Source organism: Electrona antarctica (genome assembly GCF_951216825.1).
Source record: "Electrona antarctica genome assembly, chromosome: 17".
Taxonomy (NCBI): domain Eukaryota; kingdom Metazoa; phylum Chordata; class Actinopteri; order Myctophiformes; family Myctophidae; genus Electrona; species Electrona antarctica.
The window spans coordinates 12,314,129-12,330,551 of record NC_136798.1 but is presented as its reverse complement, the minus strand read 5'-3'; the positions used below and the strand labels follow the sequence as shown (position 1 = coordinate 12,330,551).

General features: G+C 43.3%; 1 protein-coding gene across 2 annotated transcripts in view; it reads right to left on the bottom strand.

Moving 5' to 3' along the window:
* The window catches only part of esr1 (estrogen receptor 1), a 32,566-nt gene extending 16,182 nt beyond the window's left edge, over positions 1-16,384 (bottom strand). Inside the window, exons 1-6 of one of the 2 annotated variants that reach the window (XM_079526587.1) lie at positions 15,617-16,384; positions 14,419-14,853; positions 8,048-8,301; positions 6,850-6,966; positions 4,564-4,757; positions 1,789-1,942 (exon numbers count right to left, since the gene is read on the bottom strand). In XM_079526587.1, the coding sequence (XP_079382713.1) occupies positions 1,789-1,942; positions 4,564-4,757; positions 6,850-6,966; positions 8,048-8,301; positions 14,419-14,723 (1,024 nt within the window). In that variant the 5' untranslated portion in view covers positions 14,724-14,853; positions 15,617-16,384. Of the gene's footprint in view, positions 1-1,788; positions 1,943-4,563; positions 4,758-6,849; positions 6,967-8,047; positions 8,302-14,418; positions 15,071-15,616 lie in introns of those variants that run through there. The other variant, XM_079526586.1, reaches the window with a different exon arrangement.
* Between the last annotated feature and the right edge of the window lie 39 nt (positions 16,385-16,423).

Genomic DNA, 16,423 nt, shown 5'->3' with positions numbered 1-16,423 from the left:
AAAGACTGGATTAAGGTTGGTGAGGGGTGCATTAAAAAGAGTGGATTAAGGTTGGTGAGGGATGCATTAAAAAGAGTGGATTAAGGTTGGTGAGGGATGCATTAAAAAGAGTGGATTAAGGTTGGTGAGGGATGCATTAAAAAGACTGGATTAAGGTTGGTGAGGGATGCATTAAAAAGACTGGATTAAGGTTGGTGAGGGATGCATTCAAAAGACTGGATTAAGGTTGGTGAGGGATGCATTCAAAAGACTGGATTAAGGATGGTGAGGGATGCCTTAAAAAGACTGGATTAAGGTTGGTGAGGGATGCATTAAAAAGACTGGATTAAGGTTGGTGAGGGATGCATTCAAAAGACTGGATTAAGGATGGTGAGGGATGCCTTAAAAAGACTGGATTAAGGTTGGTGAGGGATGCATTAAAAAGACTGGATCAAGGTTGGTGAGGGATGCATTCAAAAGACTGGATTAAGGATGGTGAGGGATGCCTTAAAAAGACTGGATTAAGGTTGGTGAGGGATGCATTAAAAAGACTGGATTAAGGTTGGTGAGGGATGCATTAAAAAGACTGGATTAAGTTTGGTGAGGGATGCATTAAAAAGACTGGATTAAGGTTGGTGAGGGATGCATTAAAAAGACTGGATTAAGGTTGGTGAGGGATGCGTTGCTCCCGTGCTTGCGGTTGTGTTTAGGTTAGAGTTAGAGATAGGGTCTGCCCACTCTTTCTTCTTTTTCTCCTTCTGAAATGTTCACTCTGAAGCGATATTGCCCTTTGCCCCTGTTAAGTGTTGACTTGATGCCATATGTAGTCCTGAAGAAAGCAAGGATGTTACAGAGACACTGGAGATGGAGTCACTTGGAGGGGGGAGGGAGGGAAGAGCGGTGGGGAAAAAAATCCTGGGAACTGCACTTGTGTCCTATGTATGCATATAAATGCTGTTATTGTACTGCTTTTTCCAAATAAAATAATTATAAAAAAAAAAAAAAGAGTTAGAGATAGGGTTAGTATTCAACACAGAGCTGTACCGGTAGGGCAGAATTAACGACCCCCAGAGGGGAATAAATGTCATGGCATCAGTAGCTAAATTGAATATTAGTATATATTTGTGTGTGCGTGTGTGACGATATTTATACTTAGGTCCAAGTTTATCCATTAGAGTAGGGCTATAGTGTATAATAATTAATAAACTGTACAGTGATGTTGTTTAAGTGTAGCGAAATTAATAGTACATGCGAAAGATTAATAGTACAGGGTTGAAATACTCCTGTTTCCTGGGTAGACGGTGACGCGAACCTTGGGGTGTGTGACGCGTGACTGGGGGGCGTCGCCATTTACTCAAACCCACTGAAGGAACCATGCTAGCTTTAAAATGATATGCTGCCCATTTTTAAATCACAGTCTCTGATGTAAAATAAATATATTCTTATTAGAAAATTGAATAATATTTATCGCATTTATCACATGCATGGCCGGTTACAACTAACCCGTGGCTGGGTTAAAACTCACCTGGTGGCTCCCGACATGCGTGGCAGGTTAAAACTAATCTGTGGCTCCCGAGATGCGTGGCAGGTTAAAACTAACCCTGGTAGAATGTCACAAGCAAGGCTCTGATGGTTTTGACACAACAGAGTTAGAGTTACATTACTACCCAAAACCCAAACCCTAAACCTAACCTCACAGGAAGCCACAGGTTAGTTTTAACCTGCCACGCATGTCGGACTGTAAGTATGTCTAACCAACGTATGCACCCCCATTACTGTTATACTGTTGTGTGCTACATCAGCTCCCACCTGGCACCTTCTTGGCCCAGGCGATCATGTGAACCAGCTCCTTGTCAGCCATGCTGGTGAGCAGCGTCATCATGGTGACTTCTGTGTAGGGTCGGCTCACCTTCTGACGGGAGCACAACACCGGGGGCTCTGCACCCTGGAGCAGGAGCAGAACCTAGTGGGACGGGGGCAAAAAGGAGTTGAAAGAAACCACCTGAAACCTAGCGTCCCCATTCTGGCTATGTCATACTGGGCGAACATTCGGCAAAAATAGCAGCTATACAAGCTAACAATGCGTTGCAATGTGACGTGTTGTGAGCTTGTTGATCGGCAAAGAGATTTGGGGTTGAGGGGAAAAAAGAGGCGGACCACCAGGTTCAGAGCCTTGGTGCACACACCCTGGTCAATGAAGTATATAGGGTTTAAGGACCACCAGGTACAGAGGCTTGGTGCACACACCCTGGTCAATGAAGTATATAGGGTTTAAGGACCACCAGGTACAGAGGCTTGGTGCACACACCCGGGTCAATGAAGTATATAGGGTTTAAGGACCACCAGGTACAGAGGCTTGGTGCACACACCCTGGTCAATGAAGTATATAGGGTTTAAGGACCACCAGGTACAGAGGCTTGGTGCACACACCCTGGTCAATGAAGTATATAGGGTTTAAGGACCACCAGGTACAGAGGCTTGGTGCACACACCCTGGTCAATGAAGTATATATGGTTTAAGGACCACCAGGTACAGAGGCTTGGAGCACACACCCTGGTCAATGAAGTATATAGGGTTTAAGGACCACCAGGTACAGACTAGAGGCTTGGAGCACACACCCTGGGTTTAAGTGGTTAAAGGCAGAGAATCAAAGCCAAACAGTTCAAGTGTCTTAACTAGGGTTGGGCGATATATCGGCAATCACATCGATATCGATATACATTTTTAATTAATCGACATCGGTCCGATATGAACAACCGATTGATTGCGTCTGTCTAGTTCAGTGGTTCCCAAAACTTTTCATGTCAAGGACCCCCAAATTGACACTAATTACCCCACGGACCCCCATTTTTTAAATATTATGCCAGGAACTCCCATAAGAGAAGACTCGGCTCTAGCAGTGATTCTCAACCTGCTCAATTTCAAGGACCCCCCGGTTTGACATGCATTAGTCTACGGACCCCCATTTAATGGCATTTCTATCTCTGGGACAGAGATAGAAATTGTATTGTAAAATCTATGTTAATTTAACTCTGAGAGTGTCCATTTGTACACTCTCTCTGAGTTACAGACCCGTAATGGTCCATTTGGTTCCAAACTATGATTTAGCTGGGGTCCCCTAGAACTCCCTCAGGGACCCCTGGGGGTCCCCGGACCCCACTTTGGGAACCACTGGTCTAGCTGCTGCAGAAGTCCGTGTCTGACCGTCATAATGCTGTTAGTGTTTACAAAGAGTCAGGACAGCCTTCCTAGTCAACAGCAGGGAAGCTTACCAGGAAAAGTCGCCAACGTCATTTTCTCTACCCTGCAATTAAAGCCTGCAGATTTGTCACACTGGGTGGCAAACTGCTGCGGAAACTAAGTCTGTCAGGCCAATGTATTCCACTAGAGTCTAGTGGAATACATTGGCGTCAAGCGGACAAGCATATTATGAACAAATACTATTTCTGAATATCTGAGACATTTATAAAATACTCTGCTCAGGAAAAAATAAAAGAAGGCATATAACACATTATTGTCTGCTGTGTTGCTTTTTGATGTGAACACTGTTGGTTTCCTGTCTGGCAACCAAATCTCGCAATACAACCAAGTGATACCTGCCGCTGTTTAGATGCCTCAATAAAATGATTTACTGAGCACATCGAAAAGCAAGTGATTAGAATGTCTTCTTTTATATTCCTGAACTGATTAAATAGTGTTTGTTCACGAGCTAGTCCAACCAGCTCCATCCCTTGCCATGTATTTGATGTAACTTCCGGTGCAAGGTTTGCCACCGATGAGTGTCACAGCGCATCCCCGGCATCCAGTTACGTGACTTCACGTCTCTTCCTTTCATTACTTTCCTTGGTCAACAGTGCTTTCCTGATGTTTCCCTACCTGCTTTATATGACATGGTAGCCAGCCACACATATACATACATTGTTGAACAGCAAATTGTGCTAAATACTGTATTTATTCATGATGGTAGCATCAGTATACTGCCTGCTTGTGTTTGTGGTAAGCTAATCATCAAAACAAACAGGGATGGCATGTGCCTTTGGCCAGGGTTGCCAGATTTTGTGCTGAGAGAGAAACAAGCAATCAGGTCTATGAAAAGAAGTCTAAAATAAGCAACTAGTGGCCACACTTTATTGTCAAATGTTGTTTTAGAGCAGTGGTTCTCAAACATTTTCATGTCAAGGATCCCCAATATTTTAAAGCAACTTTAGAGACCCAACACAGATCACAGACATACACTGCCCAGTTCATTGAGGGGAAAATGTGAAAGCTGAATTAATAATAAATAGCTTAACATAAAAACAAACTAAAATAATGACATCCAAGTGCATCGTTTGTGAGCCGACAGACATCAACGACAGATCTGTTACATGTCTGCTCATGAGGGGCCGCAACAGCGCAAGCCGAAAAAAAAGCTCAACACAATCCAGGTGAAGTCAGTCGCGGGCATGTGCACGAAATGAGCATGCGCGTGACAATTTCACGGAACCGCGCCCACGTAAAACCGCAGGTCTCATTGAAAATGAATTACTAGTCACGTTAATCACTGCCCGTCTGAAAAGAGCTTTGGTGTGTTTGCGGTGGCACCTGGTCAGGGGGCATGAGGATTTCTGAAGCTCTTCCCACTCCCTCCGCTCTTCCTCTTGGGCTGTTGTATCTCCTCTCATCCAGCAGGGGCCCTGAGGCTCTGTTCTCTACCTCTCTAGAGGGCTTTTCTCTCTCAACAGTGCCACTCCGCCGCTTGTCACGTCGCATACGACTCCCACGGTCTTTTCGCATACCTGCAATGTGGTGATAAGACATTCACCAAAAGTATATATATATTGTCCCTTTCAGGTGGAAACCTTGTATGTCCAAAACTGTTACTTTTCAGAAAATGAAAGGCCAGACACACTTAACTATGTTCAGTTTCATAGTCAAACTTAAAAACATGGTGAAAATAGCCGATCTACAAGCTCACAACACGCGTTATGAGCTTGTAGATTGGCTAATTTTGCTAACTTTGTGTGACAATCTTGGAGTCTTGTATGGTAAAGTAGGGCATTGATTTACGAAAACTAAATACAAACTAGAAAAAGTGCCCCTCGGGGCACAGGTCTCCACCAGGCCAGGTCAGGTTGTGGCCTCCTTGTGGCGCTATAATAAGCCAATGTGGAAAGGGTGCCATTTCTTCTTACGCCTTTGATGGCAATTGGATGATTTGAGGCATTTTGTTCCAAAAATGTGTTTTGCAAAAATCCACCTGTTGGTGGCGCTATAACAGGCCAATGTGAAAAGAGTGGGATTTATTCCTCAGCCTAGTAGGAAAGTCGAGTTCATGATTTGAGGCTTTTTGTTCAAAACGGGCCAATCCTGCAAACTTTGAAAGCCAATGTTAGCCAATTAGGATGGAATATGAAATATCGGACAGATCCGTCTTGAGCACATGACTATAGAGATACTGTGTAACGATTTGCGGGATTTTTGGACAGAATCTGGAGGAGTAATATCGAAAAATGTGTTTTACAAAAGTCGGCCTCCTGGTGGCGCTATAAAAGACCGTTGGGGTAAAATTTGGGGTAGAGGTTCATCGTTGGCATCTACGGAGTGTGTGTGCAAAATTTGGCGTCAACCGGGTTAACGGTGCCAGAGATTAGCTGTACACAGACGGACGAACGGACGCACGCACGCACGCACGCACGCACGCACGCACGCACGGAGTGCAAAACATACTCTCTCTCCAAGCCTTCGGCCTGGTGGAGACAATAAAATGTTGAAATACGGAGATTAGTTTCCGTCCGACAGCAATGATAGGCCTATGCATATTAGAGACAAGAAGTAACATACGTGTGAGCACACAGGCATAGTACAAATGCACATGAACCACTACATGAATACTAACCTCGTGTCACCAGGCTTTCCACCTTGGAGTGGAGGAAAGCTTGGTCTGTGTTACTTTGCCGTGTGAGCGGATGATATCTTACGTCATGTTGTAGTCATTGTTTTATAGTCATCAGGCCGGAACCCTCAAACCAGAAATTTCTTTCCCTCAAATCTGAAGAACAATACCTTCCCAATAAAAGCGTAGTTTCGCTGATTTCTAAAATAAAAAATAAATATAAATGTGAGTGTGCTTTCCAGAGACTATTTAGTGTCTGTATACCTTTGTCATCCCACAGGGACATTCAATTGTCATCGCAGGCTACGAGAGCCCGAGTTACGCTTTTATTTGGAATGTATTATTCTTCCTGAGGACTACAAAACAATGAGTACAACATGACGTAAGATATCATCTGCTCTCGACCGGATCATAAACCCATAAAGGAATGCTGCCCGGGCTACATGAATACATGTACTACTACTTATCAGGCCTCCACTGTAACACCCCCACGACCCACGCATAACTTTGCATCCTGTCCTTGCCATGGTATCAAAAGTGTATTTAGATTGCTGTGTGATTCAAGAGGTATGAAAAACAAAAGTCTGGGTGTGGGCTAATAGGTCGTTGAACTCCAGGAAACCCACTTCAATCAAGGCCACATTAAAGTTAGTCTCAAGCTCTTCTGAAGTCAGCAACCGGTAAGCAGGACTGCAATAATGGCAGCATGCTCCATAGATGGCAATTGAACACAAGCAAATGAGGACATTTGTCATCATCCAATCCAACTATTCTATAGAGAATAGAGATAATGATTGTGAGCGATGTGAGCAAGGACTTTTTGGGGTGTTATCCTTTTAGACTAAGTGTTTGACTGTCCATCAGTCCATCATTGTCCATCATTTACGTTGACTCGACATATAAAAAAACAAAACAAATGATCAAAAAAACATTTGCTTCACAATAATACAATAATCGCTAACAACATAATCGATAGCTGCAGCCCTACTACCCACCTCCTTTCATCATGCCCACTTCACAGCACTTCCTAAGACGACATGCCTGGCAGCTCTTCCTTCGGTTTCTGTCAATAGTGCACTGATTGGTCGCTGGGCACATATAGTCATTGTGACCTGAAAAGGGGGTGAGAAATAGCATAAGTGTGCCACTTCAGCACTCTGAGTAGATTCATGTAATGTAATAATATGTAATTAGTATGCAGGAACAGTCCAAACCCTTTACAAACATTAAACATTGTATCTGTGCACATGTCATTACCAGAGACCGTTGCGACTGTGACTAGTCTTTTGATGGATAAATCCCAAATGTATATATTATTTCAGAGCATTGCAAGATGATGCACATGAAGCTTTTACGTGCAAAATAATGTTACATTGTGGTTCCACACCATGTTCTTTGAAAGGTTCTATAACACACTATAATAATGACATTACAAGGACAGGTTAAAAATAAAAAAGTATGCTGTAACTTGATTTTGAACAGTGCACACAGGCTGCAGAAATTCAGGAAGTGATTTTTCCTTATTCTACATCCCTTTGCATTGCATTCCTATGCTTCTTCCCAGAGTACCCAGACCCTATTTAAATCACCTGCTTCTGAAGACAATAAACAAAATACTGGCACCGGGTGAAAGATGAGTTACAAAATCATGGGATAAAAAAATAAAAAATAAAATAAAATTAGAAATACTGGCTTTAGTTGGCTTGGAACCAGTGAGAGGGAGAGTTCACAATCAGTGTCATTATGACCCCTTCCCATCCCTGGGCATTGCCCCCCCCCCCCCCCCCCCCCCCCCCACCACACACACACACACCCCCACCCCCACACACACACACACACACACACACACACACACACACACACACACACACACACACACACACACACACACACACACAGACAGACAGACAGACAGACAGACAGTGTGTGTGTGTGTGTGTGTGTGTGTGTGTGGGGGGGGGGGGGGGGTGTCGCCATTACCATTCAGCAGAGACAAATGAATGGGGTCAGAATAACTTTCCGACTTTATGTGCTCTTGGCCTCTAGTAAAAGCACTGCAGAAATGTCATTGAATATTTTCAATAAAATATAAGTCATTTACAAAAACTTCTGACAGATGAATGATGAAATGGTTTCAGAATCGAAAACCATTCATCAGAGACGATAAAGAAGTAGTTATAAATCTCTGCCTACCTTGGATGCTCCTCTTGAAGAAGGCCTTACAGCCCTCACAGGACCACACGCCATAGTGGTATCCAGAGGCATAGTCACTGCAGACAGCACAGTAGCGTGTCTCTTTGACCATCTCAAACGCCACTGCCCCCAACCCTGAGCCCGCTCCTGGCCCTGGAACTGACCCCACAGCACTGTACGACTCTGGGCTGTCCGTGGAGCCACAGGCTTCCTCCCTTGATGCAGGTTGATGACTGGACCCTGGGACAATGGGCCTGACACAGTGGATCACATTGTAAATAATTTCATCATTTCACACAATCAAAAAGAACTGCCAAAAACCGTGGGAAAAAAATGCATTCTTAAAAGAAAGGGGTCATTCTCTGACTACTTCCCCTTCAGAATACAGCTTTGATGTGGCAACAGTTTTTTGGGCAATTATGGTAACTGGTTGTGACAGCTTCATCATGAGTAAACAGAGTATTGCTGAACACGGATTGTTGTTTTTTCCACAGCTGCTTCAAGCCAAGCCAAGGAGGATCTAGAATCTTGTGTTCTAGATCCTCCTGTATACTTGTCATATTTGTCTCCACCCTCCGAAGGCATGGGGAGAGAGTATGTTTTGCACTACGTCCGTCCGTCCGTGTGTCCGTGTTTCCGTCCGTCCGTCTGTGAACAGCTAATCTCCGGCACCGTTAACCCGGTCGATGCCAAATTTTGGCATTTTGACTCCCTGGATGCCAACGATGAACCTCTGCCCCAAAATTTCCAGAACGGCCTGTTATAGCGCCACCAGGAGGCCGCTTTGTGCAAAACAAGTTTTTGGACAGTACACCTACAGATTTTGTCCAAACATCACGCAAATTGGTACACAGTCTCTCTAGAGCCATTCAACGAAACGGGTCTTTCAGATTTCTCAGACTCCATCCTGATTGGCTAAGATTGGCTTCCAAAGTACGCAGGAGAGCTCAGTTTCAAACGAAATGCTGCAAATCATGAACACATTGTGTGATTTCCGTGAAATTGTGCACGCACATTCCCACTAGGCCGAGGAAGAAATGCCACATGAACATTTTCAACTCAGCGTCATGGTGGCGCTATAACTGTCCGAAAAGTGTTTTTACCTCTAACTGCATGGATCTGTGGATAACTTTGTATGCCAACTCCCTAGAGGCCAAGGAAAAACCTTTGCCTGGAATTTTTCACATCTGCTCTTTATAGCGCCACCAGGAGGCCAACATACTGTATGTAAAACACATTTTCTAATATTACTCCTTCAGATTTTATCCAAATTTCACGCAAATTGGTACACATGCTCTCCATAGTCATGTGATCAAGACGGGTTTGTTCGATTTCTCATAATCCACACACACACACACACACACACACACACACACACACACACACACACACACACACACACACACACACACACACACACACACACACACACACACACACACACACACACACACACACACACACACACAGCTCCTAAACATTTTGCCACACACACACTCCTATCCTCCTGGTGGAGACCTGTGCCCAGAAGGGCACTTTTTCTAGTTGATGTTGTATTCCTTTGCACAAACTTGCGCAGAGCATATCAGACACGTAGACTTGTGTTGAACTCATAGAAGAAGAATTATTCATTGATATCAAAATATCAAATATGACTGTGGTGACACAGTGGATCACACTGTAAATCGCAGTTGAACTCATGTGAAGACATGTGTTATGCATCACACAGATTATGTGTTGTTGTGACTTTGTACTATTGTGGTGTTGTTGCCTAGTGCTGGGCCACCTGTAATTCTTCAGTGTGAAGAAAGAGCCCTTACATTTGATTGGAATCATGTGCAGTTCTATCCTGAGGGAGAACAGAAGATGCGTCATGTTAGAAGGTTAGGGAGCTGGTCAACGATGAGGGTGGTGAGCTTGTAGATCGGCCATTTACAATAAACGTGCATGCGCGCGTGCGTGTGTGCGCGCGTGTGCGTGTGTGTTTTCTCTGTCATAATTTTCAACACCTCAAAGAAAGCATGGTGACGTCAACCCTATTTAATTGGGACATCCACAGAGATTTAACCCCAGCTGCAAAGATGGAACCGACCACAGTCCGGTCGAGCTTCTAGTAAGAATAAGAATAATTATTATAATAATAATACAATGTTTCATGGTCATGTGTGACTCCGTATTTCTGATAATAGTGTGTCTGTAATTTCCCTTCAGTTACATTCTTTCTAAATCCAGATACAGTACTCTATCGTGAGACAGTTGTCTTCACAGTCTGTTCAACACCCACATCAAGAACAACACATAGCACATAACACCAAGACGATACAAAAACATGAGGTCCCCACTGCATACAGAACCATCCAATCATACATGTACGATGTATACAGAACCATCCTATCGGCGGGGCAGTTTGTTTAATGCCGCGATGGCTGAGGGGACAAAACGTTTTCCATTGGTGTATGGATAATAGTAGGTTTTAACTCTGAATTGTATCTAAGACTAGTAAACTTTAATATAATTTGCTGGGGTCCCCAGCAAATTACAAGTTAATACTAATAGAGAATGTACTAATAGTTTCACCGTTATCTGTACTTACTTACAATACATAGACAGACCATCTTATATCATGAAATATTTCAAATTAACCCGTAGAATTGTATAATTTTGATTATTTATTCATTTTTACCCAGAGATGTGCGCAAGTATTTATCCATAGAATGCTCAGACATAGAATGATTGTACAAATCTTAAGAATCATTTTTTTGAGGGGCACTAGCCCCTCCTATGTCCAGCTTTTAGTGTGTGTGCACAAACACACACACACAAACATTGTGTAACACAAACATTGATGACGAAGGTGAGGACGCAAATTGTGATTTTGGCCGGAATGAGATGATGTATGATGATGTACAATGATAAAAGCGCCTCTCACTTCACACAGGTGTGATTCTGTCTCCACCAGGCCGAAGGCATGGGGAGAGAGTATGTTTTGCACTCCGTCTGTGTGTGTGTGTGTGTGTGTGTGTGTGTGTGTGTGTGTGTGTGTGTCCGTCCATCCGTCTGTTACTAGCCAATCTCTGGCACCGTTAACCCGGTCGATGCCAAATTTTGCACACACTGACACACTCCCTGGATGCCAACGATGAACCTCTGCCCCACATCTTCCAGAACGGCCTGTTATAGCGCCACCAGGAGGCCGGATTTTGAAAAACACATTTTTTTTATATTACTCCTCCAGATTCTGTCCAAAAATCCCGCAAATCGTTACACACTATCTCTATAGTCATGTGTTCAAGACGGATCTGTCCGATATTTCAGATTCCATTCTAATTGGCTAACATTGGCTTTCAAAGTTTGCAGGATTGGCCCGTTTTGAACAAAAAGCCTCAAATCATGAACGGAGCGTGCAATTTACGTGAAATCTTTCACTGACTTTCCTACTAGGCTGAGGAATATATCCCACCCTTTTCACATTGGCCTGTTATAGCGCCACCAACAGGTGGATTTTTGCAAAACACATTTTTGGAACAAAATGCCTCAAATCATCCAATTGCCATCCAAGGCGTAAGAAGAAATGTCACCCTTTTCACATTGGCCTATTATAGCGCCACCAGGAGGCCACAACCTGACCTGCCCTGGTGGAGACGTGTGCCCTGAGGGGCACTTTTTCTAGTTTAATCATGTCTTGGAACTCTGCGATTTTGACACCCCTTTGAGATAAATAAAGATACAATATAATTCTTAATATATAAAACTTGACATTAGTCATCTGCACTGGGTATTCTTTCTTGTATATATTATTATACGTCTTTAAATGTCTGAATGAACTGGTATTCAGCAGTATCTGGATAATAACAGTGAATAACTAGAAAAAGTGCCCTTCTGGGCACAGGTCTCCACCAGGAGGATAGGAGTGTGTGTGTGATGTTTGGCAAAATGTTTAGGAGCAATATAAACGTGTGTGTGTGTGTGTGTGTGTGTGTGTGTGTGTGTGTGTGTGTGTGTGTGTGTGTGTGTGTGTGTGTGTGTGTGTGTGTGTGTCGCGGCTTGGCCTGTTGTAGCGCCACCATGAGGCTGATTTTAAAACGGTCAAGTGGCATTTCTTCCAAAGCCTAGTGGGAATATGCATGCACAGTTTCACTACAATCGGACGCTGCGTTGAGTAGTTGTGGCGATTTGTACAAAACGGGTACAAAGCGGGCTACTCCTGAAAAGTTTAGAAGCCAATCGTAGCCAATGAGGGTGCATTATGAGAAATCAAACAAACCCGTCTTGATCACATGACTATGGAGAGCATGTGTACCGATTTGCGTGAAATTTGGATTAAATCTGAAGGAGTAATATTAGAAAATGTGTTTTACATATGTCGGCCTCCTGGTGGCGCTATAAAGAGCAGATGTGAAAAATTCCAGGCAAAGGTTTTTCCTTGGCCTCTAGGGAGTTGGCATACAAAGTTATCCACAGATCCGTGCAGTTAGAGGTAAAACACTTTTCGGCCAGTTATAGCGCCACCATGAGGCTGAGTTGAAAATGTTCATGTGGCATTTCTTGGGAATGTGCGTGCACAATTTCACGGAAATCACACGATGTGTTCATGATTTGCAGCATTTTGTTTGACACTGAGCACTCCTGCAAACTTTGGAAGCCAATCTTAGCCAATCAGGACGGAGTCTGAGAAATGTGAAAGACCCGTTTCGTTGAATGGCTCTAGAGAGACTGTTTACCAATTTGCGTGATGTTTGGACAAAATCTGTAGGTGTACTGTCCAAAAACTTGTTTTGCTCAAAGCGGCCTCCTGGTGGCGCTATAACAGGCCGTTCTGGAAATTTTGGGGCAGAGGTTCATCGTTGGCATCCAGGGAGTGTGTGTGCAAAAGTTGGCATAGACCGGGTTAACGGTGCCGGAGATTAGCTGTTCACAGACGGACGGACACACGGACGGACGGACACACGGACACACGGACGGACGGACGGACGGAGTGCAAAACATACTCTCTCCCCATGCCTTCGGCCTGGTGGAGACAATGAATGAATAATTATGCAAAGTTTATCTACAATGAATTAATTAATCATTAATTAAGAGTGAATGCAAGTAAATAATCTATGAGCAACCCAAAAATTCCTTCATCCTCCATTAGTGACGGGAGATCATGAGATGTGAACATTTGATGCAAATAGTTTTCACTTTTAAACCGTCAATTATGACAGGCGACCACGCACGCACGCACCTACGCACGCACGCACGCACGCACGCACGCACGCACGCACGCACGCACGCACGCACGCACAAATGAGTGTGTTTTTTGAGAGTGGCAGGGAGAAGAGTAATATTTTCCACCCAAGCCAGAAAACAAGCTGTTTGTGTGTGCTTCTGTTGTTCTTTTCTCAAGGTCCTTATCAAAGTACTTAATCACTGGCATTAGGACCTGGCCAGGGTTGATCCTTTCATTAAGATAATGATACTATTTTGTAACTGGAGATAAAATACAAAAAAGGAATGTTATATACATACAGTATATACAATGTATAATATACAATAGTTTTTATGAGGAATAGGAGTTTACAAAATAAGTACTAGGTAGTTTAAATTAGTGGAAAGATTTTGCATTATAATACATAATTGTTTGTGTATTAGTCTATGAATTGTATAATCATTTTACAATGAATATAATTTTAGATGTATACTTACATATTGATTGATTGATTTATTTATTAACAGTTTGCAGAATTTCAAGCACAACTCAATACAAAGAATTGTTAACTGTGAGTGGACGACCAATAAAGCACCAGACTTGTTTACAAGAGGGTCCACCTTGTTCAATTCATCATAACATTTAGAGACATACAAATATCCACTTCTATATAGCGTAAAAAACAGGAAATCCTCATCATAAAGGAGGTAAAAAGGGAAAAGAAAACATATACAGTGAGGGGAAGAGAAAACAGATTTACCCTTTGTGAGCTACCATATCATTGACGACATGACGTCATGAACCAGATATATTTTGTCTTGATTTCATTGTCTGTCGCATTTATATAATCAACAAAACACTGTGCAGAAAACTGATTAAACAACTCAGTTCATTTCTGGCAGTGGCATCCATTACCATTCAGCAGAGACAAATTAATGGGGTCAGAATAACTTTCCCTTCTGCTCCTACATCATTTCTATATTTAAAGAATATTAAATAAACCGTCTGCAAAAGAGTGCTGAACCACACAAAAACACTCAAGTTCATTTTCTATTTGAAATTATATATAAGTGTGTATGTGTGTGTGTGTGTGTGTGTGTGTGTGTGTGTGTGTGTGTGTGTGTGTGTGTGTGTGTCTTCTGCTGTTGACTCAAAGTAACAGAAGAGGAATATACAAACTTACCTATAGATGGGTGTTGAGGTGGTCTCCAGATAGTAGGGCTGGCTAATCAGCCCCGGGTTGCCAGCTGGATGCAGAAAGGGGCTGAGCTGGGGGCTGGAGGGTACAAACACAAGTGGACTGGTAGGCCCACTTCCCAGGGACTGAAGGCTGCCATCTGAGGGCGGTCCATGGGCATCCGAGGGGGCAGAGAAGTAGCCAGTGGTGGAGTGGCTATAGAGAGGAGCTGGGTTGGCGTAATCATACGCCCCTTCCAGGAAGTCCACGGCAGCAGCCCCTCCCGGTCCCCGGCTCTCCTCGGGGTACATGTCGCTGAGGGGGGCGCGTGGCTGCGGTGAGAGTCTCGGGGGGGAAGGGGTATCCAGCGCTGAAGCAGCTGGGTTGGTCCTGAGACGGAGCACTGGTCCGCGAGGCTGCCTGCGCTGCACCGGGCTCTGGCTGGGTAACATCACAGTACGACAGCTCTGATAAGCTGCATGCTTTACACTGGCTCACCCAATCGTGGGAGGGGGAAAATGAGAGAGGAGTGTTGCTCTCCCCGTCTATTTCTCACTATCTCACTGCTTTATTCTCTCACCTTCCCTTGGGTTTGTCTCCCCATAGCAGCCTGTTGGACTGTATAGTTGAAGGTGAGCTCTGGACCTCACCTTCACTCAGTCTTTGCCATCTATGCCTTTCTGACCAGTTATTTTCCTAAATTTCCAGTGCTTGGGGGAAAAGAAAAATCTAAAGACTCCTCCCAGCTTGCATATAGACTTCTTTTTTTTCCTTTTCTTTTTTAGGAGCAGAGCCTTTACTCTATTTTTTGTTTTGCTCTATCACATACTAACTGGTGTGGGAGGAAAGCAAGGCAGTCCAAAAAGGAGAGCAAGATACATATCCTATCCTTTAATTCCTGTCTTCTGTAAACATAGTAGCTTTTTGTTTTTTTATTTTCCACAAAAACACAGTTAGTGCAGACAGTAAGGTTGAAAGCCCCTCTCTGAATACGTATCATTCATTTAGCGGATAGTTGGCGCACTACAGGAATAATTAATGACCAGCCCAAGTCCCGGTAGCCAGACTTATCGAATACACCTGAGACTTTCACACAAATCAAATCACTGTGGAAATTAGATAGATTAAGACTGTTTTCAAACTACAAAGGGGCCTTGCAAAATAAGACAAATCCTACTGGAAGCCCAAGTGATTCCACACTCACCTATTACAGATCAATCATCTTCATTTTGTGTTATGTCTTTTGAGCGTCGCCGTCGCTAGATGATATCGGATGAGATAAATCTCTCTAGGTTCTCTGCTTACCCGTCTCACTGCCTTTTGCTTCTGACTCACAGGCATCTAGCTTGGCTAGTTGAACACAATGGGAACGATAGGTTTGGAGAAAAAAAAGAAAAAGAAAAAAGGATAAACAAATTAAAGATGCTGCCAAATCGATAGTGATGGTGTATTTCAGTGCCAGGTCACCATAACACAGCAAACAAAACATCAGGTCAGCTCTCACTCCAGCAGCCAACATTACACAATGCCAATTTTAGAAAAGACAGTTAAATCAGACATTAAATTACTCATATTTAATTTCTTCTATCAAAAAGATTAATACAAGAGACCAGAAGTAAAGAATAGATTCCTAGCATTGCATGAACAGCGGGTCACACATGCTATTCAAAACCTTTATGGGAAATGTATCAAGTCAGTCAATCATTACACATATCTAACAGAACACTACATAAACGGAGTGGAAAAACAGTTTGTAAGTATGGTTTTAATGCAATGCATTGTCATGTTGACAGGACTAAAGTTCCAAGTGAGTGGTTTTCAGGAATTCCTTCTGCACGAGTGCACGTTTTGAGACTATAAGTCAAGGTCAAATGTTGACCTTGCAAGATGAACCACAAGAACAAAATAGCAAGAACAAGTACTGTACTGCATCCACATTGTTTTCAATCAAAAGTGCACTGTATCATCTATCAGTTAAGGCTAATTTTGGGGTTTGGGGTAGGGTTAGTAA